Raw genomic sequence first — 25,526 nt, forward strand, 5'->3', positions numbered from 1 at the left:
TTTCTGCTTCAAGTTCCTGCTTCAGTTCCTACCCCAACTTCCCTCAACGGATGGATTATAATCCAAAAGCTGAAATAAACTCTTTCTCCCCTGTTAGTCACTTCTAGGTCATGGCATTTCTCATGGCAACAGAATGAAGCTAGAACACTAGGTACATACATCTCTGGTATGTACCAATTCCAAGTTGAAGTTTGCTATAAGAGAAAATCACAGTAGCTTATAAAAATTTGGCATGCTTTCAACTTCTCAACAGGAACCAGTTGATAGGGACAGTCATTTACTAATGTTAATTAGAACCACATCTTTGTGCATAAATTACTTCAAAATATTAATCTCAAAAATGCATTCCAGATCTGTGTGAAGAATAAGTGTGGGAGAAAGGGCCCTGTGCCAACCCAGAAAAGAACTGCAGCAATAAGAGTAAAAGGGAAGGGAGGGTTAGTGTGTAGAATGACCTCAACTGGGTGCAAACATGCCATGTGTTGGGATATACATGAACAAGAAAGTCCCTGTAGGCACTGATGTCTTTTCATTTCTGAGATTTGAAGCATAATGCCGTAGAAGAAACGATTCTGAGAGATTTTTCTCAACTCCAGCTTAGGCGAATAGTAAACCATGTAGTTCTTCCATAGAAAGGAGAGCCCTGCTTCACATTGCTGCCAAACACCCTCATCATCCTAAAGCAAGGTTATGGTAACTTTAAAACCCTTAGCATGGAGAAGTAACCTCTACAGAGACTCTCCAAAGCCCCAAGGAAGTTTGCAGAGGAGACTGAAGTAGACTGAAATTGTGAGGGTGGAAGGCGAAGGGTGGAAGGGTGGGCTGGGAATGCGCAGGAAGTTACTGAAAACACTGGTATGGCCATTCCAGCAGAAGACAGACAGCTAACCAGAGTCATGTTGGTGGCAGCTCAAGGATAGGAAGCAGATGGCAGACACTACAGAGAAACAGAATGACACAATTCAAAGTACCCCAATAGCAGTCCCTTGGGAAATGGAGGGTGGGGGGTACCTACCCATGACGTCAGGCACAGGGAAAGCACCCATAAGCAAGAATGTCCTGAAGCGGGGCACACAGGGTAGAGGCTAATTTATTCTGTAAGTCAGTAAAAAAAAAAAAAAAAAAAACAGTACAAGACAGATGAGATTAAGAACACTGAGGAGCTAACATTATGTCGCATGCCTTTTATCTCATCATTCAGGAAGCCAAGACGGGAAGATTGTGAATTTGAGACACCCTAGGCAAAATAGCAAATCTTTGTCTCAACCAAACACACAAGGCAACAACAAAAATGGAAGGAAGTCCAAACTGATTTAAAAGGGGAGGTGTGGTGTAGTTTGATAAAACAGGATAGAAAGAAGGTAAAAAATGAATAAGCAGAGCCTGGAAATGATAAGGAAGCGAGGATAAGTCACCCATCTTTCCTAAAGGAGGAGATAAGATGGTTACGTTATGAACAAAAAAAAAATGACAGGCCTCGCATTTGGGACTTGAAAAGATCACAAAGTTTAGAAATCAGGGAAGGGGCATACATATGGATGAGAGGCCCCACTGAACTATAAAGAACTGTTCTGTAGGGGGACACAGACACTCTGTTATACCTGATTATGCCATTAGATGCAAAGCATAAGGCACTCTCAGGGTGTGCTCCCTGTGCATGCAAATCTATGTGTCCCTCGAGTGTGCGCGCGTGTGTGTGCAAGGCATGAAACACTTTCTTGGCTTATTTAGTGTGTCTATTTATCCTTTGTCAGGCCACTCGGCATTTGGATATGATTTTTCGGGCAATGTTATAATTGTCCTTGAAGCATGGGAAGAATTCACAGGAAGTTTTCCAATGGCCTTTAGTCAGCTGCGGCTCTTTGCGAGTTCATAATAGGTCCGATTAGACAATTTTCAAAGGTTAATCACACTCATCAGCCCAGGCCTCTTGGTGAGTGAGTGCTACAAAACATGGACAAGTATTTCCTGTGCACGTACAAACTGCCCTTTCCGGAGATGTGCCAATGACCACTGGTCCCCTGTCAAAGACAAGGATGGCCTGCCTCACCCCTCTGGTCTGCTGGATAAGGTCGATGAAGGAAGGAACAGGCAGGAAATGCCTTTCATCCCCTGTTCAGGCCCAGTGCTTCCCCAGCTGTCATGTCCTTAAGCCTTCCCAAGTTGCATCCAAGATGTGCTCTTTCGGCATCCCTGGGACACTGATGGACACCCTTCCTCCTTCCCCTAAAGAATGAACCTACATGCTTGGCAGCAGTTGGTCCCTAGTCCTTGGTTTGTAGATTTCCACTCCCCCACCAAATATCTGAAATATGTGAATGTTTTTCCCATGACTCTGGATAGTCATAATTTAAGATTTTAAGGTTTATGGTTTTTTTGTGGGGGTAGAGGTGAATGCACATAAGCACAGGTGTCCTCGGGAGCCAAAAGAGGGAGCTGCAGTTACAAGGGGTTGTGAGCCACCTGATGTGGGTGCTGGGATCTGGCATTTTGTCCTCTGGAAGAACAATACATGCTTTTAACTACAGACATCCACCAGAAGGTCACTGTCTCTAAACAGCTGCCTGTTGCTTTGGGTATCTTTCACATTGAAATCTAATTTCCCATCCGAAGCCCTGACCTTCCACATTTAATTTGTCAAAGCAATTGTTTCATTTATGAATAAAACTCCAGTTTCCCAAATCTGGAGTCTCATGTTTTCCCTGGCAGATGAGGCTCCTGGGCAGGTTCTGGGCTCGGAGCAGGTATGTGGAGTGATCAAAGTGTGCCTTGCAGCAGTTTGCCACCCATCACTGGGCAGCTGTCATGGCTTCGGTGCCAGCCGAAGGTATGGCCACCGCAGACAGAACAAAGGACGCCAATGGTTTACAATCTGTTCAGGGCTTTGTTCCCGTTTGTAAGGGGATGACTGGAGTGGTTGTGGCTTCGGTGTGTAGTGTGAAGGTGAGTTGGCTGATGGCTCGCCCATCAATATTTAATCAAAGGAAAAGCACAATGAATGCTCCTAAGTGGAAAGTTGGAGTGGCCCAATAAATCCCACGTGGTCAGATTGAACACATCAGGGCCGTCTGAAAGAAGGCAGTGTAAGCAGGAACTCAGGCAGCTATGGACTTGGGAAGGAGATTTCCTTGATTCTGATAGCTGTATAATGTGGAATACATCTCAAAGAAACAAATTGTTGCAAGCAACATTGGTTTAAGCCGAAAACTGAAAAAAATGCACATAACAATAGAATATATGTGTGTGTATCTATAGTTATCATGCAGAAGTGAGACATAACATCAATATGCTACTTAAAGTGTAGTATGAAGAAGCCCAATTTTAAGTGTCTTATGTCAATTCCAAAACCCACCGTAGACTGAGAGTCTCACATTAATTGATTTGGGAGGCCTCTAGATGCTTCTAACTGCCTGCCAAGATGGAAAGAGATCACTTGAAATTAGATTCCAATATGAAAAACACCCAAAGCAGCAGCCAGCTGGTTCGAGGCAATGACCTTCTGGTGGGGATCTAATGAAGTCACATAAAACTTAACAGTGACGGTAAATGCTCAGAAAATGTAAGCTGCAGCTAAAAGGAGACACAGTACTTTCAGAGGCTGCTAAGAGGGAGGGTGAGGAGTGGGGCGGTGAGGACTGGGGACATCCATCTGTCCACACTGCCAGCGATGGATGTGCCACAGTCCCCATCACCCCCGTTTTCACGGTTGCGGTCACATTAATTCTGCCACTTGTTCTTGATACCAACGGTAACGTTACGTGGACCAAACACACTATATTTAGGATCATGTGCATATAGACATATACGCATTGATGAGAAAAGAGGCCTTGACTTTAAAGGAGAGCTGGGGAGGGGTGAGTGGGGAGTGTTTGGAGGGAGGGAAGCAAAGGGAGAAATGTAATTACATTGTAATCTCGAAGATTAAAGGAAAATAAAATAAAGTATTTCCTTAATGTCATACACATTTGTAAACCACTATTAATAATTTAGTAAACTGTGTTATTTACTAAGCAAAATTTCAAAAAGTTTCCGTACTAGCAATTAAAACCACACACGGCAAGGCAAGTGTGTTCTTATCTCTAGATTCTTCCCATGTACATGTTTTAGTCCTCAGAATAATAAATAGTTACCATTTCGTCAGCTGTTTACTGCTGTGCATTATATTATTTTTCATATTTATAACGTTTAGAACTTATTCATTATGTAACTCAGCTAGTAATACCACAACAATTCTAACAAGAGAAAAAATACGGAATTAACTGCTGTAGTATTTCTTCTGCTTGTGTGTCAGAAGCAATTCTACAGTTCCACTTTGCTTTTCAGTTTGGATCTCCTCGATACCCGGAGCCTGAATGTAGGGAAGGAAGTCTCAATTATGTGTCACCTTTTACAAACTGGTCATCTCCCCAGGCACTTTGCCTGGCATGTCCGTGACTTCTCTCATTGTTGTGTATCCTGGGCTTTTACTTACACTTAAAGCCAGGAGAAGCAAGATGAAGAAAGTGTTATGAACTTTTGAGAATTAATTATGAAAGAGTGGGGCCTGGAATCGTGTGCAACCTCTTAAGTCTACATACTTTTGTTTCTGTGTTTAATACCACATGCTTTCCCATTTATAGCTACATGGATGTGGGGGGCCAACACCATTGAGTGTTATAGAATTTTCACAGCATGAAGACATCACCAAGGCTGAGGTTCCCATGCCTTCTCCCAGAGCTTTGGCAGCACCAAGCTTCTCTTGCCTCTTTTCATTTCCTCCTGGTTGTGTGTGTGTGTGTGTGTGTGTGTGTGTGTGTGTGTGTATGTGTGTGTGTGTGTGTATGTGTGTGTGTGTATGTGTGTGTGTGTGTATGTGTGTGTGTGTGTGTATGTGTGTGTGTGTGTGTATGTGTGTGTGTGTATGTGTGTGTGTGTGTATGTGTGTGTGTGTATATGTGTGTGTGTATGTGTGTGTATGTGTGTGTGTATGTGTGTGTGTATGTGTGTGTATGTGTGTGTGTGTATGTGTGTGTGTGTGTGTGAGTGTGTGTGTGAGAGTGTGTGTGTGTATGTGTGTGTGTGTATGTGTGTGTGTATGTGTGTGTGTGTATGTGTGTGTGTATGTGTGTGTATGTGTGTGTGTGTATGTGTGTGTGTGTGTGAGTGTGTGTGTGTGAGAGAGTGTGTGTGTGTGTGAGTGTGTGTGTGTGTGTGTGTTTGTGTGTGTGTGAGAGTGTGTGTGTGTGTGTGTGTGTGTGTGTGTTGCGTGCACAGTTTGAGAATTAATCCTGGTGCCTTGAACATGCTAGGCCAGCATTCCACCACTGATTAGTATATATTAGCCACCTTTTCCATGTATTTTTTAAATAGGAGTTAGTCTTCATACTTCCATGGTGAAGCTATTAGAAGTTTGTAAAATTAAGGGTTATATAATATAAAGCACAAAATAAAAACAGAAAACACACAGGAAATGTGAGTGCATGCCTGAGATCCTAGATATAAGAGTCAGGAGGATTCAAGGCCAACCTGAGCTACATAGCAAGACTCTTATGTCTTAAAACCAAACAAAAACAAAGCATAACTCAAAGTCACAAACATTAGGAGGAAGAAAGTAAACAGCCAACATAGCCTATCTACTTTCAACGGTCTCACATACACAGAGAACCAGATAAGGTTCTTCACTCTCCACAGTGGATACAAAAGAAATCTGCATTCCTGTAGTGAGAGACACATGCTGAGCCTCCTGGACTCTGGTGATTCATTTCTTCTTTGAACAAGGGACATAGAGTACAAGTATAGACAATGACTTCTGGTATTATGTGTCAAGGGAGTGAGCTGCATTTAAAAATGCTGACAGCACCTTGCACTTCTGTAAGAAGAGTTAAGAGACTCCATATTTACACACAGAGAGCCTTGCAACAGGGACCTACCATCAGATGTTTCTGGCATGTTGTTTTGTGATAAACTAATTTTCCATGGAGTCTAGAGAAATGCTAAGGTGTCTGTTAGTGGCATCGCTACAGTATCTTGTGTCTCCAGACTGCCTACAGCAAGGATTACCTCACAGTTGATTCACAGCTGGAGTCTCTCACCGAGCCCCAGGTGCCCAGTTTATACTGTTGATTAAAAATGGAGTTGTGTGCTTTCCACACCAGATATGTAGCCCATGCACAGGTTGCCTGCTCGTTTCCGAATCTATTTTTGCTTTGAAAGCCTTATTTTCCTCTGTTGCCTCTTGTGTGGTCTGTGCCTTTCTGTAGGTATATATCATTGGAATGTAGTGTCAAAGTGAGCTAGCTCTGACCAGCATGGTAGGTGATACCTCAGCTGCTATCTTATACTTCAAGTCAGTACTTCCTGCTTGCTGAAGGACTCCACTATACAACCTCTGTGTGGTGCTGCCTATATACCCACTTGTCTACTATGTCCCCAAGGCGCACTTAACTTTGACTGCTACACAGAAGACAGCCAGATCTCCATCAGTCTTGGACTCACTCTACAAAGGGGTTTGTTTTAAATAAGACACAGTTAACCTACCTACTCCCTTAGGGTACCTTCAACACTCAGAGAAGTAGCTATGCCTGGGTAAGACATAACTAGTAGTGGTAGAACCAGTTTAAGAAATGTCTCTCCAGATGTCATAGTCTCTGCCACTCTGGAAAAAGATGTTGGTTTTTAATAATGTTACTTCCTGTCTTATGAACGATGTCAGGGACAGCACTTAGCATCAGGTACTATGAAAATACACTGATGAGGATGGGGTGGGCAAATTACAGCATGTAGGCCGAACCTGGTGAGTAGACTGCCTTTGTGATAATAAACAAAGTGTGCTGAAATAATAAATGAAGTGTCTGAGTGTGTGTGTGTATATGTGAGTGTGTTTCTGTTTGTATATGTACGAGTGTGTATATCTACATCTGTGTGTGTTTGAGTGTGAGTATGTATGTCTGTATCTATGTCTTGTGTACCGGTGTGTGTCTATATGTTGTGTATATGGTTTTGTGTCTATGTGTTATGTGCTTGTATATAAGTGTGTTGTATACATGTGTGTCTGTGTCTATGTCTTGTGTGCATGTGTGTAACTTTGTGTCTGTGTACTGTATACATGTGTGCCTGTTCTGTGTTTGTGTCTGTGTGTTGTGTGTGTGTGTCTGTGTGTTGTGTGTGTGTCTGGGTTTATGTGTTGTGTACATATGTGTGTGTTATATACATGTGTCTGTGTGTTGTGTATTGTGTACATGTGTATAGGCCAGAAGTCATGTGTATGTGCATGTGGTGTATGTGCATGTGTGTGTATGTTGTGTACATGTGTGTAGGCCAGAAGTCATGTGTATGTGCATGTGTGTGTATGTGTGTGTATTGTGCACATGTGTGTAGGCCAGAAGTCAGCCTCAGAGCTGTCTTTCCTCAGGATGCTTCCACGATGTGCGAGTTGCTTTCTTTCAGTGCATCTGAACTTTACTTATTATTCAGCTCGGCTGGCTGCTATATTGAGTCTCAAGGACCCACAAGTTTCTACCACCTCAGTGCTGAGATTACAAATGCACACAACCATGCCTGGCTTTATTACATCAGTTCTGGGGAATGAACTCAGATCCCCTTGTTTGCATGGTAAGCACTATACCAACTGAGCCACTTTCTGCAGATTCTGGAAGCGAAGCCTAAAGGAACACAGCTACGTCTGCCTTCATCTGCGTGATCCATCCATGCTGCCAAGGGAAAGACATCTGGTGCCGAGGAGGCTCTACCGTGTGGACTTTCAGAGATACATCTTGCTGGGCACTAAAATCAAGTGTATGACTTTGCACCTCCTAGTATATCCCCAATGGGACTGGTACAAAACCACTGAGTGCCAGTGGGTAAAGCACTTGCTTTATAAGTGTGAGGATGAGAGTTACAATTTCTGGGTCTAGGTAGGAGTGATGACCACTCGCAATCCCAGTAGACAGGGGAGCCATCAAAGAAGACACTGTCATCGACTTTGCTTCTACATACACACACACCCACACACTCACATACACACATATATACACACACACACATACACATATACACAGATACATACATACCTACATACATACATACATACCTACCTACTCTCATGCATCTGAGCCAGCACAAATATATACAGCCCCACAAAAATCAACACCCCCCCACACACAAACAAATAGACAAAAAAACAAACCAACTGAGCTGAATACCAATGATCTTCATGTCTAAGATGAGTTTATTGGCTTAATCTTTCTTTAGAGGATGTCACTTGACTAGGTCACTGAAAACAATATTCCCCAAATGCACCCCAAGGGACAAGAAGACTTAGTGTGCATATACCTATGTGTCTAATTCTTGTAAAATATTATATTTAATTTGCAGTCTGCTGGGCAGACAACTCAGGAGCTCTGTCACCCAATGGACCATGTGCCCCTCTCTGGAGCCTAGTCTCTGTTAGACTCTTCCCTCTTTAAAGACAATGAGCAAATTCAGTCCTGTCCCATCCTGCTTCTTCCCAGCAACACAGAGAGCCTGCACAGATCTGCTGGATGCATAACCAAGTGGAGCGCAATCCTCTTCATGACAACTTAGAGAAAAGAGACAGCTCAGTTCAAGAAATGCCCTTCCCGCCATCGAAGAAGCACACCATGTTCAAGGGGAGAGAGGAAACTGACTTCTAAGGGTGGCTTGTGGGAACACTTATAACTGTGTCGGGTCTCTTACAGTAAACACAATTTAATGGTTAATTGTTGCTAATTGGAACTACTAATGGACCTAATTTTTAATTAAGGGATGAGTTGGAAGTCATTTGGAATTAGCTCATGAGATCCAGGAGAACACACGCTGCTGGGAGCTTGAGAAACAGCTTTCTTCTTTGAAGACACTTCAACACTATCTGCCAGCCTGCAAATGATATGGGGAGTCTTCAAAAATAATTCTCACCCAAGGCGCGGGAGTGGGGGGTGGGGGTGGAGGCGCAGCATAAAGCTCTCCGCTTCAGCTAAGTCTCAATGTCTGTGCCTAAGGAGTCTACTCTCATGCATGTGTGTGTCAGTAGCTAGCAGAAACTGCGAAGCCAGCTGTGTAGTGCTTTGCCATCTGTTTTCTTTAGTATGATTTGGGGTGAAGGCAGGGAGACTAAGTTCCACGATGCAGCTCAGGCTGGCCTCTAACTGCATGAAGCAGGTCGACCTCTAACTGCCTGCCTGAACCAGGCTGGCTTCTAACTGTCTCCATGGAGCAGTCTGACCTTGAATTCCCAAGTGCTGCTGTAACAAGCCTGTCCACCAGCCCCTGCTACAGCAGTGGTCCTCTTGTGTTCTACATAACTCCATGTGCAGAAATCCAACATCAACGCCTCACATTTGGCTGATGTGTTAGGACTTGCGGATGCTTTTCTGTGAAAACTCCCTGGATACTGATCCTTACCCATTCCGTTCGTTTCAGATCATCTATGAAAGTCTATGGCAGAGACCAAGCACATGTTGCTCCCATTCTCTGCTTTTCCCCACTGCCTTCCCCTTCCCAAGTTTCAGGTTTAAATGCAGAGCCACAGGTGTCCTGGCAGAGGAGGAAGGACTCTGACTCTCCCCTTCCTTTGTGGACACAGTCTTCCTTTTCATTTTGATTCAACCAGTGTCCCCGAAGAAAATGAAACTCATTTACATATTCTCCCTAAAAGTTCTTTCAAAAAGGAAACTCATGGGGAGGAGGGAGTGGAAGTACTCTAAGAGCCAGAGGACTGGGGAGTTTGTCCTGCGATTGTGTTGCTTAGTCTTATCAGAGGCTACACCTATAGCATCTTGGTAACTTGACCACCCAAACAGGAGCTGATCAGGATGACAACAATGGGCACGCCAAACTGAATGGGAAAAGCCCAAAAGGCCTCAATACTACACAAAGAATTACAGGCAACTAAGTAAAGTGGTGGTCTTCCCCTGGAAAGAGTACACCAATTGGCTGTCCAGTGGCCAGCTGTCAGTCCCGAAAGCTTACAATTAGTGAAAAGAAGAGACCACGATTTGAAGGAGAGCAGGGAGGAGGGTCTATGAGAGGATTAACAGGGAGGAAGGGGGAGAAAGAAATGTTTTGAATTAAATTATAACCTCAAAAGTAGACAAATAAAAGGCAGACTGTCTTAAGGGTGTGTGGCTGTAGTCATCCGTCTTCTAATTGAGATGACCTGGGATGGCGTCACTGAGCAGTGAGTGAGGACAGTGGACAGCAGTGGAATCCTTCGGAGACATGCGATCCCCAGCGTCAGCCACTCTCTTAGGACACCGCCACTCTTGCCTTGACATCTCTTCCTGGATAATTATTTTTAAACTACATATTCACTGCTGAAACATAAATATTTACCCTAGACCTCTCCCATCAAAGCTATACGTGGTCTTGAACAGCTTATTAATGACAGGAACCAAGACAAACCAAACCAAGCCTGCATGGGTAAGCATATCCCTCATAGTTGTTTATGTTCACGTTGCCTGTTTTCCCTCAGTTACCCAAGTCCACCACGGCTACCCAACTGCATGACCAGGTACATTATCAAAAATAGTTCAAGGCCAACCTCCTCAAATTCGATTATTTTGGTTCTCACCACTCCACAGATCGCAGCATGCCCGAGTTGTCTTTCCTTCGATCTACCTCCTATTATCTTTTGTCTGTTCTTCAAAGTCTTCCTCAGACCCATTTGTGGTTTGGCTCTTTCCTTACCCAAACCATCAGCGCACTTTGCCTGTTTTCTTACTCCAGGCCGGACATCTCCAGAAATGATTAATCTGCTTCCTTGGTGGTTGATCATTATAGCAAGCAAAATCAAATTTCCTGGACTAGCAATATGGCTTAGTGGGTGAAAGTCTTTGCCTCACAAGACGGATGACCAGAGTTTGTTCTTTGAAATCCACAATAACAGGAAAGAACTGAATCCTTTAAGGTATCAGCTGGTCACCACATTTATTCTGTGGCACACACACACACACACACACTCATGTACATGCACACATGCACACACATACATGCACACACACACACTAATAATTTTTTAAATTGTCACAAGAATCGCCCACCATTTATAGCTTTGAATGAACTGCCCTTCGACCTCTTTTTGTTCTGCTGCCATCCTTCCCACTCCATATTTTTCTTAGTTTCTCTTCTGCCTGAATCCTCCCATTGCATCTCCTAAAGACTATCAGTTATCACTTAGAACGTCACATAGAATCGAAGAGTGGCTTCCTCTTCCTGCATGCACACAGGACACCCTTTCTTCATGTCCAATACAAATATGGCTTTCTTGAGGACCTTCTTCTTATTCATCTCCTCTTAGATACACCTTTTACTGTTGTCTTCCCCCTTTCTCCCCATCACATTAGAGAGATTCCATCTTAAAATATCAACACGTGATCGATTGCATGCTCCATTTCTGCAGATCCTCTTTGTCATTAGATTCAATCCTGTGGCATTGCTTTCAGTTGCTGCATCTGCCCATGACTTACATGAGTTCACTCTTCCTACCATTTCCCAAATGCCACTATCAACTTCACTCTGCATGTGTGTGTGTGTGTGTGTGTGTGTGTGTGTGTGTGTGTGTATGTGTGTGTGTGTGTGGGTGTGGGTGTGAACTTACCTGTAGAGGCCAGTAGATCCCCTGAAGTTACAGGTAGTGTAAGGTGCCTGACAAAGGTTCTAGGAACTGAACCCAGGTCCTCTGCAAAGAACATCAAGTGCTCTTAGCTGCAGAGCCACCTCCAACCTCTCTAGGGATCATATTTAATAAAGAGAGATGTAGTGTCTTGCTCATGACATATTTGAGACATCCTCTTCTGGTTTGCTTTCATCTATTACGTGAGTAAGTGAGTCCCTCGTACCTGGCAGTATTGTATGTTCATGGTGCCTTATTGTGTGTTTGTGGCTCCATTTCCTGCTCTTATGCTTATTTCCAGGGTTCTGCCGACTTGTCCTGCCTCAAAGCCCATTCATCCTGGTAATGGGGCTAAATCCCATGATGGTAACTCCAAACTCCACCACCATATAAAGATAGTGGCTAAGATAGACAAACACATGGAAACAGTGATCAGTCTCCCCTCTGTCGTGTGTGTAGGCATCTTAAAGTCAACACACTCAGCAGAGAAATCAGCCTTCTCCCCATCAATGTGATCCTACCTCAGTTTAGCTCCTGAACAGTGGAATGGTGGGCACTGAGCTGTGGGAGTTAAAGACCAATGCTTCCTTAATTTGATGTCTATCCTGATACTCAATTGATTATAATATCCAGGGTATTCTTAACCCTTCACTTATGACAAACTCATTAGTAATGTCAGGGTCATTCTCAGAATGTGATGACATGCCACCATGATGTCTTCCCTAGATTCTTCAGTGCATTTGGCCCCTTCTGTTTTTTTTTTTGTTTTGTTTTGTTTTGTTTTTTTAGGGTTGCGGTGTTTAGTTTTGTTTGTTTGCCCATTTTCCAGACATTCTCCATCCTATAGGCATGGCATCTGTCATTCTCCAATTCTCAATGACATTTCCATTGTCGTCAGGATAGAGCTCAAGGTTCCATGCCTGACAATGCTGCTACAGCCAGCCAACCTGTTAAGCTAATTTCCTTCCTCCCCATCTCTCTCTGTGTCTCTGTGTTCTGCTAAGCCATCGGCATGCAGCTGCATGGTTCCATCCTCTGCTCATGCAAGCCCAAGGACAAGTTGGTTCCTTGGTCTGTAACTCTCAGCTCTATTGTTTGCTTCTTTGTTTGTTTGTTTGTTTTTTACCTAGTTAATTCCCATGTGTCTTTGCTTCTATGTTTAGAGAATTCTTTTCCTGGAGACATTCTCTGATCTCCGCTAGTTCATGTCCATTGTTCCTTCTTGTACCAGCATAACCTATTGTGACAATAATGATTAGTGTGACTGTAGCAAACATTATCTGAATACATAGTTTATGCCAGGATCTGTTCTAAGCATAGTGAAGAGCTTAACATAATCAATGCTCACAACCACGTCATGTGATCAGTATTTCCCCAGACAAGTAATGAACTACAGGAAGTTTGGGAGTTTTCCCAAGTGTCCACCACCAAAAACTGATACAATTAGCTTCTGAACTTGAGCTGTTTCCTTAGTAATTGAACAAGTAGTTGTATTTACATTGTTGTAGTAAGATGTTCATAACCAATATCTTTTTATCCTAATGAGAAGTTCTATTCCCATCACTGAACATGAGCTAACACATAGTATGTTACGAACTGAGATTAGATAAAAAAACAAAACAACCAACCAAACAACAACAACGGAAACAAATGACACATGACTAAACAAAGAATTCTTACTCAAAATGAGAATCACACAGACCTCACTCTGATGTATGTCAAAGCTGTATTTTGCCCTCAAATCTCAAATGACTGGTTCCCATTCAATATCCTCACCCTGTTCCCCATTCTAAGAGCTGACATACCTTGTGCTGTATGCCTAGTAGACCTCCCACTGTAGTCTATCTGGAAAAGTCCTTTTCAACATTACCAATCCTTCTCCAAATGCATTTTATTCATTTGTATCTCAAAACTTCTTTCTACATTCTTGTTCCTCTATAACATTTATATCATTACAAATAATAATCACAATAAACAGCAAGATAAACTTGACTATGCTGTTGATTTTTTTTTACTGAGGATGGGCTTTCTATTCTCATTTGCATCTGCAATCTTAGCATAGTACCTACCACCCAGACATAGACTGGGAAGGTTTGAAATATTAATTGAACAAGAATAGGTTAGATTATATCTCCATGAATAATTAAATTAATATCTTGAACTCTAGTGTAGTAAAGCAATTTGATTGGCTTGCATATTGGCAAAAGCTAATTAACTAAATTGCTTGATTTGATACATTGGGATATTTGAAAAAGAGTTATTACCTTAATCAGACTCAGTTTGCTTCCCTAATATGATCAATGGTTGGACAAAAGATACTCAGTTGTACAAAAGCCAATCAAATTGTCTACAAGCCAGTTAACAACCATTTGTTCCAAGTGTATCTATCTCTACTTGGGCATAAGCCTAATGAGAGGACAACTGCGCAATATGTCCAACCACCATCCAAATCCTGTAAGGATGAACAAAGTGTAAAATGGCTCCAAGTGCAGTTTTCCATATGCTCCCTTTTGGTCCCTTCCTTCGTACTCCAAGGGTGGCAACTTAATATATCTTTTATTGACCACAGATCATATTGGATTTTCGTGTGTGTGTGTGGTCGGGGGCTCCATGTTTAGGTGTGTGCACATGTGTACAGGTACAGATATGCATGAATTCACTTGTATATGGGAATAAGGAGAGGTCAACTTTGGATATCATTCCTCGGGATCCATCCACATATTTTATTGAGGTAGGCTATCACATTAGTCTGGGGCTCATCTTTTTGGCTAGACAGGCTGGTCTCTGTCTCCCCAATCATGACATTACTGTGCATCTGGCTTTTATAATGTGCGTGCTGCACATTAATGTGAACTCAAGGCCTTCTGTAAGTACTCTAAGGACTGAGACAACTCATAAGCCCCATATCTTGGAATTTAATTATCCTATATGGTTTTATTTCCTATTCCACAAAAACACACTTATATGCTTAAGTTTCTTTTAAGGTATCATATTTAACAAGTTATTTATCTGTTTGACAGTTTTAGTGGAATCATATGGGAAATCCCAAAGCAAGGCATTATTTTCTGCCAATATTGATTAGTATTGATTAGTATAGAGGGGAACCCGTAAGCATAAACACTTCCAACCACCAGCTTGCAATTTTCATTGTGATGTGATGTGATGTGATGTGATGTGATGTGATGTGATGTGATGTGATGGGTTTGTGTGTGTGCATGTGGGGGGGTATGTGAATATCTTGCTATATTTATTATCACATACACACACAAACACACACACACACAGTCTCACCATGTAGCTGCCTAGAAGTCACCCTGTAGACTAGGCTGGCCTCGAGTTTATTGAGATGTGCCTATCTCTCTGCCTCTTGAATTCCTGGATTAAGGGTGTGTACCACCAAGGCCAAAATTCATTATGTTTTTTTAAATGAGAGGATACTTGGTTGAGGGGTTATTTGTTATTATGAGTACTGGTTAATTATGAAGAGTATAAGCCTTTTGTCAAGCAAAGAGGCCAAGGTTTAAAGAAAGCAAAAGCTATACATGACAAACCAAGTCTCCTCTACAGAGTCACGTGTTTTAAATGCAAAAGACACATTAAAATGGCAGGCACATGACATTTTAATGAATGGCAATCCATGGAGACCAAGAGTACCAAAGCAATGTCTAGCTGGAAGCCAACTCTTTGCTCTTCAGTCAGGAAAATCATACAGCTCTGAGATGAGTACAACCATGAGGATAACTGAAGAGATGCATGACAGGAGGATGCAGTACCCTTAGATGCTGTATTGCTAAAGGGGCCTTCAGTGGGCTACTCTTCACTGAAAGCCATCTTCTGGCTGCCAGCCTCAATTGCCCCCTGGGTTCTTTTGCACATTTCCTGAACCAGGTTTCATGTGCTCTTTGCAAAGACCTTCTTGGTTCCATCTGAATGAATATCTTTAACCACCAAACATGCCAAAGACTCAAAGTTCCAAGTTCTCCATGCTTGCCACTATTCTTCAATTAGTTAAAATAAATTAACAAAAATCAACTGTTTTTTTTTTATGGTTGTGTTCATTTTCATCTTTCAACAAAGCAAAAGTGAAAGTTAAGATGCAAGCGAAGTATCTATGTATTCCAAAAGGTTTTTTTTAAAAAAAGCACCAACTTCTTTATGCACATACGCTCAGCTCCAAATTGCACCATTAACATTTACAAATCAAATTAAATGTTGCCAATTGAATGCTGAAGACTCTCCTGTATCCTCAAAGCAACTTCTGCTACCTTGCTGCGAAAATGGAATATCAGAAGTGTCACTTTTGATATCCCAAATACAATGTCTTAGAAAAGAATTGAAGTTTTGATTCATTCAACAAATTTTTTTTTTTTGAATACACATATCAGGTCCTGTCCTAGGAGCCAAGCAAGCACAAGGGAAAACTCTGACTTCTGAGGAATTCTGGTCTCTAAAGCAGCGTTTCTCAATCTTTCATTTTATTAATATGTGATCTTTTTTTGACAAATGTCAAATCTTTCTCCCGCTTGTCAGAAATTCTGATGACCTTGTCAAACTGTGAGACCCACTGATATACAGAACATTGACTAAACTTTCTGCATATCTTTTATAGGCAAAGCATTCTCAGAGATCTTACTTTTATTTTAAAGACAGTGTATTTATTTTCTAGACATAAAGCCAGATTGTCCTAGGAAACAGACTTGTAACCACACACCCCTCCCCTTGCCAAAACGAAATGCCAGCTTCTCGTGCCCACCATTATTGAGAATCGCTGCTTTGGAGAGTTTTGGAGAAAACCAGGCAAGTTCCATCTCTCCCGTCCAATTAGGTCTGAAAGGAATGAGATTTTCCTACCTGACATAACAGCTGGTGAAGTACCATAATTCTGTCTTGGGATTGAATCTTGGAATGAAAAAGAGCATGAGAGAGATTGCAATGAAGTCCAAAGGAAATAAAATCAGAGACTTAGCTTTACAGGTTGGCAGGGCCCAGTGCGCGCCCCACAGCCACCTGCCCCCACCCCCTTTCTGTAAGCACTCCAGGCACTGTGACTCTAGAGGACAGTTGATTCTTAATCTCCAGTATCAGCAGGTTGTGCATGCTACAGGGAACCCCTTGGTCTCAGAGCATCACCATCTTCCTCTCGGTCTGTTTGGTTGCTCCTTTTGGGAATCATGGGAGGCTCTTGCTCTCCCCAGATGTTTTAATAGTTTTATGAGACAGCCTGTCTGGAGGGCACCCAAGTGTGGAAGCAATGGAGAATAAAATAAGTAACTTTAAAGGAAATTAATAAAAATTCTGCATGTTCTCACACCATATGGATTAAATGTAGTGTAAAGCCCAAGATCCCATTTTTTAAAAATCATAATCCTGACCAGGGGCAGAGCACAGAACACTCTCTGTGCCAGCATCAGGAACCTTGTGTATAGCTACCAACGCTTGTGAAGGCTAGCCAAGGCTAGATCTCATGAAACAGAGGATGGATGGTTATTTTTCAAAGTGTTGTAACATTGGAGGTAGCAAAATGTAGAGAGACGCTAAACTACAAGTCGCCATTGCAAACCTGGGGATGTGGGGAGTCCAGTGGGGGAGGGACACTGGAGAACAACCAGCTACTTTAAAAATGACAAAGAAGCTTCAACTCTTGCTGCTCAGTCATGATCTTCTCTGTAGGTTTTTATTAGAATAGAGCAACTATACATGATGATGGGTTTATTGCATTTCAGTATATGTACATGTAACTTCTGCCATGTTCACCCACACCCTATAGCCCTCTCTTTCATGTTCACCCACACCCTATAGCCCTCTCTCTCATGTCTACCCACATCCTATAGCCCCATCTGGCCCCCCTCTGGAACCCTCTTATCTATTTTCCCATTCCTAACTATCCCTTAGCCATGAAAGTGGTGTAGAACCTGCAGTTGTATCTGGTCTTCTAAGACCTGAAAACATTGAGCCTACTCCCAGCTTTTCAAAAAGATTAAGGCATCAGCTGTAATATGTGAACTCTTATCTCATTCATGTGACCTGTATTGCCCTTTAAAAGCTTAGACCCCCTCCCCCAACTGTACATTTCTATGCACTTAATAACTTTTGAGGTTATTCACAAAATATCTCCTAGTTTAATGCCGATCACTCCTCTGAGGGAATAGCATGGCTGAAGAGGGCTGTGAACATCGTAAAGCACTTTGGTGACAGGAACAAGCAAGCATTGCTCAGAATTCAGATGCAAAAATGGCCTGGTCTCCTGAAATAGACTAGCCGCCTGTTGACTTGACTATCAGCCCCACTGTGAAGTGGAGTCAATTTGATAGCAATTCCAAAGATGTTAGTAAGAGGGATCTTAGTTCCTAGATACCTTTTCATAAAACTTCAAGTTACTATTCAAAACGTAGAAAAAAAGAGTTCATTTTTATATTACATTGTAACATGTACATATCGATAATTACAATATAAATAGAAACATATAAATTAACATTGTAAATATTGACTACTGTTAAGTAATTGAGGAACACAAACAAAATGATAAAAATAGAAAATCCAATCTCATTGTGAAGAATAAACATACTTGTTTTGTAGTATTTTTGTTTAAGATTGATTTTAGTTTTAATCTATATGTATGTGTGTATTTGCATGTGTGTGCAGTACCCATGGGTGCCAGAAGGGGGCCCCAGATCACCTAGAGCTGAAGATAGCAGGCAGTTGTAAGCCACTTGATGTGGGTGCTGGGAACTGAACTCGGGCCCTCTGAAGAGCAGCAAGTGCTCCTAACCAGTGAAGCACCTCTCCAGATTCCACACAACTTGAGCTTCTTGACAGAGCTCCTTTCTAAGTAATCGCTCACCACTACACTGTGCTCCACAGGCACAAGTCCCCAGCCCTAGCTTTTGGCTTGGCATCTCAACATTGCTTTCCTTACTTGTATGGGACTGCTGTGCTTTCACGCTGGGCTATTCTTAGGTCTATGGATGAAGGAATAGTGGTTGGCTAACTAGTCTCTACTGAACACTGTCGAGAATACCATGAGTATTTTGAGACATAAAGTCCTTCTCCTTCATTTTACAGTTTTCCTGTCCACCAGCTTCTCAAAATTGAAAGTTTACAACCAGGAGACATGTGTTGAAGTGATTGGTTGGACACTTTGCTTCTAACTGATGCTGTACAAGTCTAAGGCAAGATCAAAGCTAACTTTCCTCTGTGTTTATAAATAATGTATGGGTTGTTTATCTTATCTGATGTATGTGTATACTTATATGTATGCTTATATGTAAAATTATAGCAATGATAGTTTTAATCATGTTATTCAGTTTTCTATGCCCTGTTTTACTCCCAACTCACTCGTACCTCAACAGTGTTTCTATTAAGACCTTTAGGTAATGATATTAATTTACTCGAACTCAAGATCCATATTTCTAGAAGTAAAGATTTAATATTTGTAAATAACTCTCCACCCCTAACAGACTTGCCCCTAACTCTTCATTCATTCTTTCCATGAGAAAATTTCCCTGTAAAGAACTGTTATGTTTCATTAAGATTAAAGAACTGTTTAAAAAATCACAACCTTTGCATCTACACTTCCTGTCTTGTATTAGTTTGTAATCGGCTGCTATTTTTTTCCTTGTGCATTCACTTAAGGAATTGTAGTCATTAGGATTTATGAAGCTATTTATCGCTTAAGATGCCATTTACTGAGTCATAATTCCATGTAAGATCTTCTGCTCACTTTTGATATTTATACCTAATGTTGGAAAAATGAATAATACATATTTTCATCTGGTAATAATCAGACTTTTGGAACAGTGGAGAAGTGGCGTGCCTGGAGAGTGACAGCGAGCGCTGGCTCATCAGGACTGCAATTCCAGGATCGCTTTTTTGGGCGTGGCAATACTGACACCACAGAAATCAGTTGATGTCACAGTGCAGAGGTGGCTCGGGTAAGGAAGGCAACCTGCACTGGAGATAAGGAGCCTGCGGAACAATGTCTTTTGCTTTCTTTCAGCAGAGCCTGGTGACATTGTAAGCCACTGGTGACCAGCAGCCGAACAAATGAAACAGAGATAAGAAAGTTGTAAAACAAGATTGTCATGCAATATTGAGGTTCTTAAAACACACTCAAGTCCCAGGCGGCTTCTGCTAAAGCTCCCAGTAACTCGATAAGAAATTATGGATAATGGGGCTTTTCTTTCATTGAAGGAATTCTGTGAAAAAGAATAAACAAAAGCAGGAGAAGTGGGAAAAAAAATCCTCCAAGATTAGAACCATGACATAAAATAGGTACCTTGTTTGTATCCAATTCATTCAGCTTAAAGCCTGGAGATTCAGCCCAGCTTAGAACTGGGTAGCAAATTGACCAATACACTTTGAAGAGGAAAATTACAGATGGAAATTCTTTTAATGACATGATTTTAAAATCTGAGGTGGCACGAGATGAGATATACCTGCCTTTTTAAAGATCAAAAAGTAAGGAAGCTTTGGTTCAATATGATTCCTTTTGTCACAATCTTAAAAAGGAAAGTAGGGTGCTTAGTGGCTTTATCTCTGTTTAGAACAGGATAGTACTACTCTAGCTCCTTTGTTCTGCAGCCTGACCAGTACCTAACCTGAATTATCCCCCAAATCTCACTGTACTATGCCCTGGGAGCCTATCTGTTCCTGGACCGTTTCTGTTCCAGTCCTCACTTTTTATAAAATTTCCAAGAGCTCAGATGTCTGAAAGTCTCTGAAGACCATCTCGCTGGAGAGAGACACCAGTATACAGCGATGGAGGCTTGAATGAGAAATGTCTCCTACAGTCTCAGGGATTTGAATATTTAGTTCCCAATTGGTGACACTGTTTGAGGGAGTTACTGAGCTTTCAGGACACAGGACATTGCCAGGACATTCCTGGAGAGAGCAGGTCACTAAAAGCAGGAGTTGAGCTTTTATAGCTTCAACACACCTCTTGTTCTCTTCCTGAACTTCCTGTGTGTGTGTGTGACAGAAATGTGATCACACTGGTTCCTGCTCCTGTCACCAGCTGTGTCACCTTCCTTGGCATTATGGGCTCCTTCTTTGGAACTCTAAGCCAAACAGGCTCTCCCTTCTGTAAGTTGCTCTTGGTCATGAGGTTTTACCATGCCGACAAAAAAATGGCTAACACATAGTTCAGATAGCAGGGTAGAGGATGAACTGTAGACCCTTGAAGCTGAAAGCTGAAGGTACAGTTAGGAGACTCACACGACACTCCAGACAAAGCCAAGGAACGGGGAAGACAGGGTAGGTCTGACAAGTGTTCAGGATTTAATTCCTGGGACTTAAAGTAATTGTGTATGGAGGAGAGGAAGAAGGACAGTGTATGTGTTGAGTCCCAAGGGTAGAGTTTGGCTATTCGGTGGATCATCACAGTAGTGACTTGAAATAAAACAGTACAAGAACACAGAAGAGGAGAAGGGTAGGGCTGGAAGGAGAAACTCAAGGACATCCAGGACATGAATGTGAGTTGTCGTGACTTTGAGATGTTGAAGACAGATCTCCATGGAGACCAGGTTTAATGTTCTGAGACTAGCATTGAAGACTTCGATTTAAGTCTTCAGTGTGGTTGATGGGGTGGGAAACCATGAGCGTGGACAGGATTGATGAACAAAAGCATGTATGGACTGAGTAATGAGGTGATATCTGAGCTTGTAGAAGGAAGGACAGAGAAATGGCCAGAGAGAAGGTGTAGAGAATCAGGCACAATAGGGGAGTTTACTGGACAAACAAGGCCAGATGTCTAAATGCATGCATATTTCACTTCAAAATACAGTCAGTTTATATTTTAAAAAGGAATTGGGCACCAAGACTACCCTGGGTCTGTGTGCCCATGGGGTAAGCTGATGGCAAATGGGTCATGGTTCTGCTCTCTACACACAAAGTTCTTATATTCCTGGCTGCTGAAGGTGCTGTCTCCACCCATTAGGTGTCCAACACCCAGGAAAAGGTATTGCATTGAAATGGAAATCCCTCTCAGATATAATTTCAACGCCATGTATATTTGTATAATGTGGCCAATACAGAGAGTACTTGATTCCATTTGTTCAAGGTAATTTTCTTACCTTCAGCAAGTTCATTCATTGACATGATTAGAAGGTTAGCTTTGGAACCCTGGGATATTATGTAAGCAGTTAATACAGTGGACATGTTAAAGAATTAAGTGCTACCCCTCGATAGAGCAAGCAAAGGTGCTGGATTGTTAGTTTAACAGGGTGGTGCATCTATTACAGTGACCTGAACTTGCACCAGGTAGGCTGCATCAGAGGCTAAGGGTGGCTCACTTGATAAGTGCCTACTTATCACATAGTACATTAGGGCTGCTGTGTATCCTGCTGTTCAATAACATCCTAGGGATGTACACAGAATTACTGTTCTCAATTTGTAAGAAAAGAAGCTAATCTCTAGGAAGCCAAGGAATGTGGCCTAAACATGCACAGCCAACACAAAGCCAAGTTGGGCTTTAGACCCCGATGCCATGCCTAAGTCCACTGGAACCCCTTAGTGCCGGTAAGGGGGCTGTGAGATAGGTCCACTTAGGTGGGAAAAGTGACGTAGACAAGTCAAGTGAGTAATCCACAGCAAATGCAAATTTTAGAAAGTCATGATGGCATGAGGTGTGAGGGAGGTGGCTTAACAGAAGAAATGACTGTATTCGACACACCAAGAGTGCTCAGTTACAGTTTTGAATGAATCAGCAAAACAATGTGTCTTCTCTCCTCTCTCAAAAATCTTATCAAGTCGCCAATTTCTAATGTTAATGTCATATTGCCAACAACTAAAGTTATACGATGCTCATACTGTTACTAAGCACTGTTTACTTGCCGCAGTGAAAGCACACAGTGAAAACAAGGAAAAAGTAACAGGACATTTGGCATTGAAAACAAGGTCCATGTGCTGCAGTCTTCCCCTTGCTGAGCAAGGCCGTGGTGCACAGGAAATCATTACATGATTATTTTGGCAGTTGCCAGCTGGGAAAAGTGGTGACCCCATCTGATTCCGTTCAGGTTGAAAAGCCTTAGATACACAATTTTAAATTATTTATTTAATTAGGAACTACAATCATTTGGAGCTTATTATATTTTAGGGTTTTTGGTTTTCTTGGGAGGATGCTTTTTCTGTTTTTCCTGTTTTTGTTTTGTTTTGTTTGTGTGTTTTTAAGGAGTCAGGCACATATTGTGTCATTACTAGTTGGCAAATTGAAATGTTAGCAATGTAGATGACTTTGCCTTTTAGTCAAATGGCTAAAAAGTATAAAGTGTTTCTTCTTATATTTCCGTTATACCTCATTATATTTACAAGTAAAGGTCGCACTTAAGATTGTCATTTAGCACAGTAAAGTTGTCTTTACTCTTACTCATCCTAAATTGACGGAGGACCTGACAGAGAGTGACCTCTACTGTGGAGATCTGAGAGGCACTGGGCCTTCCAATCCTGTGTCTGGAATCTGTTTGAGTAGGAAGGCATGAAGAGATGACAGATCATCCTTACGCTGGACCAAAAGCTGTACAGATATTAGTCTGAAGCTCTCTCTCCAATGACAATGATCTGAGCCATGGTGTAAAGTTAAGGGTGCTCTCAGAGCTGACTTCTAAAATCTAGCTGAGAATGCAAGTCTATTATCCTGCTCCAACTCTTGGGCAAGTCACTTATCACCAATGGTCCAATGCAGGGGAACCGGTGTGTAGCTTATGACAAGCCTAAGGTCTTTCTTGGGAGTGTGTGATTTTCCTCTACATCCTTTGAGTAAAGGGACCCATTTTTATAGGTCCTCTATCCACAGCCAGTACACATAAGGCATATCAGCAGTATGCAGTGCCTCCATGAGACTCATAGAGACAGTATCCAAGGGACACACACGTAGGCTTAAAACACAAAGTTAGAAGCATAAGGCATTCACAAGTCAAAATGAGTGATCTCACTCTACAGAGGGGGAGGCTGAGATCCTTAGATACTATGTCCTCAATGGTACAATTCAGATTTAGATCAAGGTTTCTTGATCAATTTTCCTGGGGTCTTTCTACACTGCTTAACCTATGTCAGGTAAAAGAAAGTATGCCTTTTCCCCCGTGTCTTTACAAGAGACAAGATCACCTGCACTAGGGTGCATACTAAACACTAAGGTGCTAAGGTGCGACTGCTGGCACACTCACTAATGATATTGAGCATAGGTTTAGTGTTCTAGGTTGTATTAGATGCAAATATTGGAGGGACTTCTCCTTAAACAAATACAAAGCCTTGCCAGTGAGTTCAAGTACGTCATAGATGGAGATCAAATGTACTACTGGCATTTTTTTTTCAGTTCATGTGACAGCTCATCTTGTTTATCAACTTGACACCAATGGGAGTGGGAAGAAGAAACTGCCATCAGACTGGCTTGTAGGCATGTCTTACCTCCATCAGACTGGCCGGTAAGCATATCTTCAGGACATTTTAAAATTACTAATCAATGTAGTAAGACCCTGCACACTGTGGGCATTGCTATTCCCTAGTCACACGGGCCTGGGCGATATAAGAAAGTTATCCAAGCAAGTCAGTAAGCATTGTTCTTCTATGGTCTCTGTTTCAATCCCTGCCTCCATGTTCCTGCCCTAAGTTTCTGCCCTTAAGTTTCCTTTGATGATCCACTGTAACCTGCAAACCAAATAATCCCTTTCCTCTCCGTGATGCTTGTGGTCCTTGTTTTATCACAGCAACAGAGACGCAAATGAGAACAATACACTTTTTGAGAATAAGACTAGTCAAAAGCATCATAACTTTAAGAAAAGATTAAACACGCCAGATTCTATTCCTTCTCTCCAATAGTCACTATGCCAGTACGTCCGCAGGAGAAACAAACACTCAACTGGGCCAACTTCTCAGTGACTTCCTATTACTTCAGACATTGAGGGTGCATAAAAAGGTCTTTACACGGATTGCAGTTGGAACTGCTCTCTTATGTGTGAAAGACCTGGGAAGGACAGTGACCTGGGAAGGACAGTGGGTCAACTGGTAAAGAGCTGCGGAAAGGAAAGCAGCCCACGCCTATGGTCACGAGGGACAGATCTACATGAGTAGGCAGAAGGGTCCCTTTCCAGAAAGAGCTCTGGTGCGCTTGGAGCACTGTACCACATAACGAGAAGAGTCTCAAGTCTAAAGGCAACGCCACAGGACCCTCCTCCTTGCACGTGTGAATGAGTGTTCCCTGGGATTGAACCTGAACGCAAGCTTGTTCACGCCTGAACCCGACAGCTTTGTGAGAGCAGCAGTGTACTGGCAATGCTAAGGAAAAGAGAACATGGCGTCTTCTCAAGTCCCAGGAGACAAACTAAACTCTTCCACTCACCGTTCCTGCTGTCCCCAGGGAAAGATGGTTCATCTGCTGCGTCAGGGGACCCACGATGTTAGTTGGCTGCATTGACATGGGGTGGTCCACGGCGGGTGTGATCACAGCACCCTAAAAGCACATACAATGTCCATCTGAGAACACGTTCCGTGAGGAAGAAAACGTTCTTTATCAAAAGCCAATACAGCCTTTGGTGAGTTTGCTTTTCACGGTAAACAGTGAATAAATTCAGACTTGGAGGATCTGGTGCCTGTCTGTGTCTTTCAGTTTACGGGTAGAATCTGTGGCACCAGCAATCCCCTTTGCTAAGATATGTTTGATGTGCAATGTGTCTAACACACCTGACTTTTACCTTTAGGGAGGTTTTCAAATAAATCCTATACACCCCTTCTCCCACAGTTCTGATATATTTCTTTGATTGAAAATTGGGGACAGTAATATAAATCCTCTAATTTTTCGTGGTATTGAATAAAATTTTCAGTTTGTTTACTTTTTACATTTAAATTTTTGTGTGGTGTGTAGTATGTTTTCTGTGTGTGTATGTACATGTATGCACATATTTGTACACATACTAAAGCGTGCACATGT

At 42.1% G+C, this 25,526-nt stretch overlaps 1 protein-coding gene across 10 annotated transcripts in view; it reads right to left on the bottom strand.

Moving 5' to 3' along the window:
• The window catches only part of Rbms3 (RNA binding motif, single stranded interacting protein), a 1,057,168-nt gene that overhangs the window by 38,685 nt on the left and 992,957 nt on the right, over positions 1–25,526 (bottom strand). For 6 of the 10 annotated variants that reach the window (NM_001172121.1, NM_178660.4, NM_001172124.1 and 3 more), the window contains 2 exons: positions 24,939–25,049; positions 16,460–16,507 (listed from right to left, as the gene is read on the bottom strand). In NM_001172121.1, coding sequence (NP_001165592.1) covers positions 16,460–16,507; positions 24,939–25,049 — 159 coding nt within the window. The remainder of the gene's footprint in view (positions 1–16,459; positions 16,508–24,938; positions 25,050–25,526) is intronic. The other 4 variants (NM_001172126.1, NM_001172122.1, XM_017313253.2 and 1 more) reach the window with 1 other exon arrangement.

The sequence above is a fragment of the Mus musculus genome, chromosome 9, assembly GCF_000001635.26.
Source record: "Mus musculus strain C57BL/6J chromosome 9, GRCm38.p6 C57BL/6J".
NCBI lineage: Eukaryota > Metazoa > Chordata > Mammalia > Rodentia > Muridae > Mus > Mus musculus.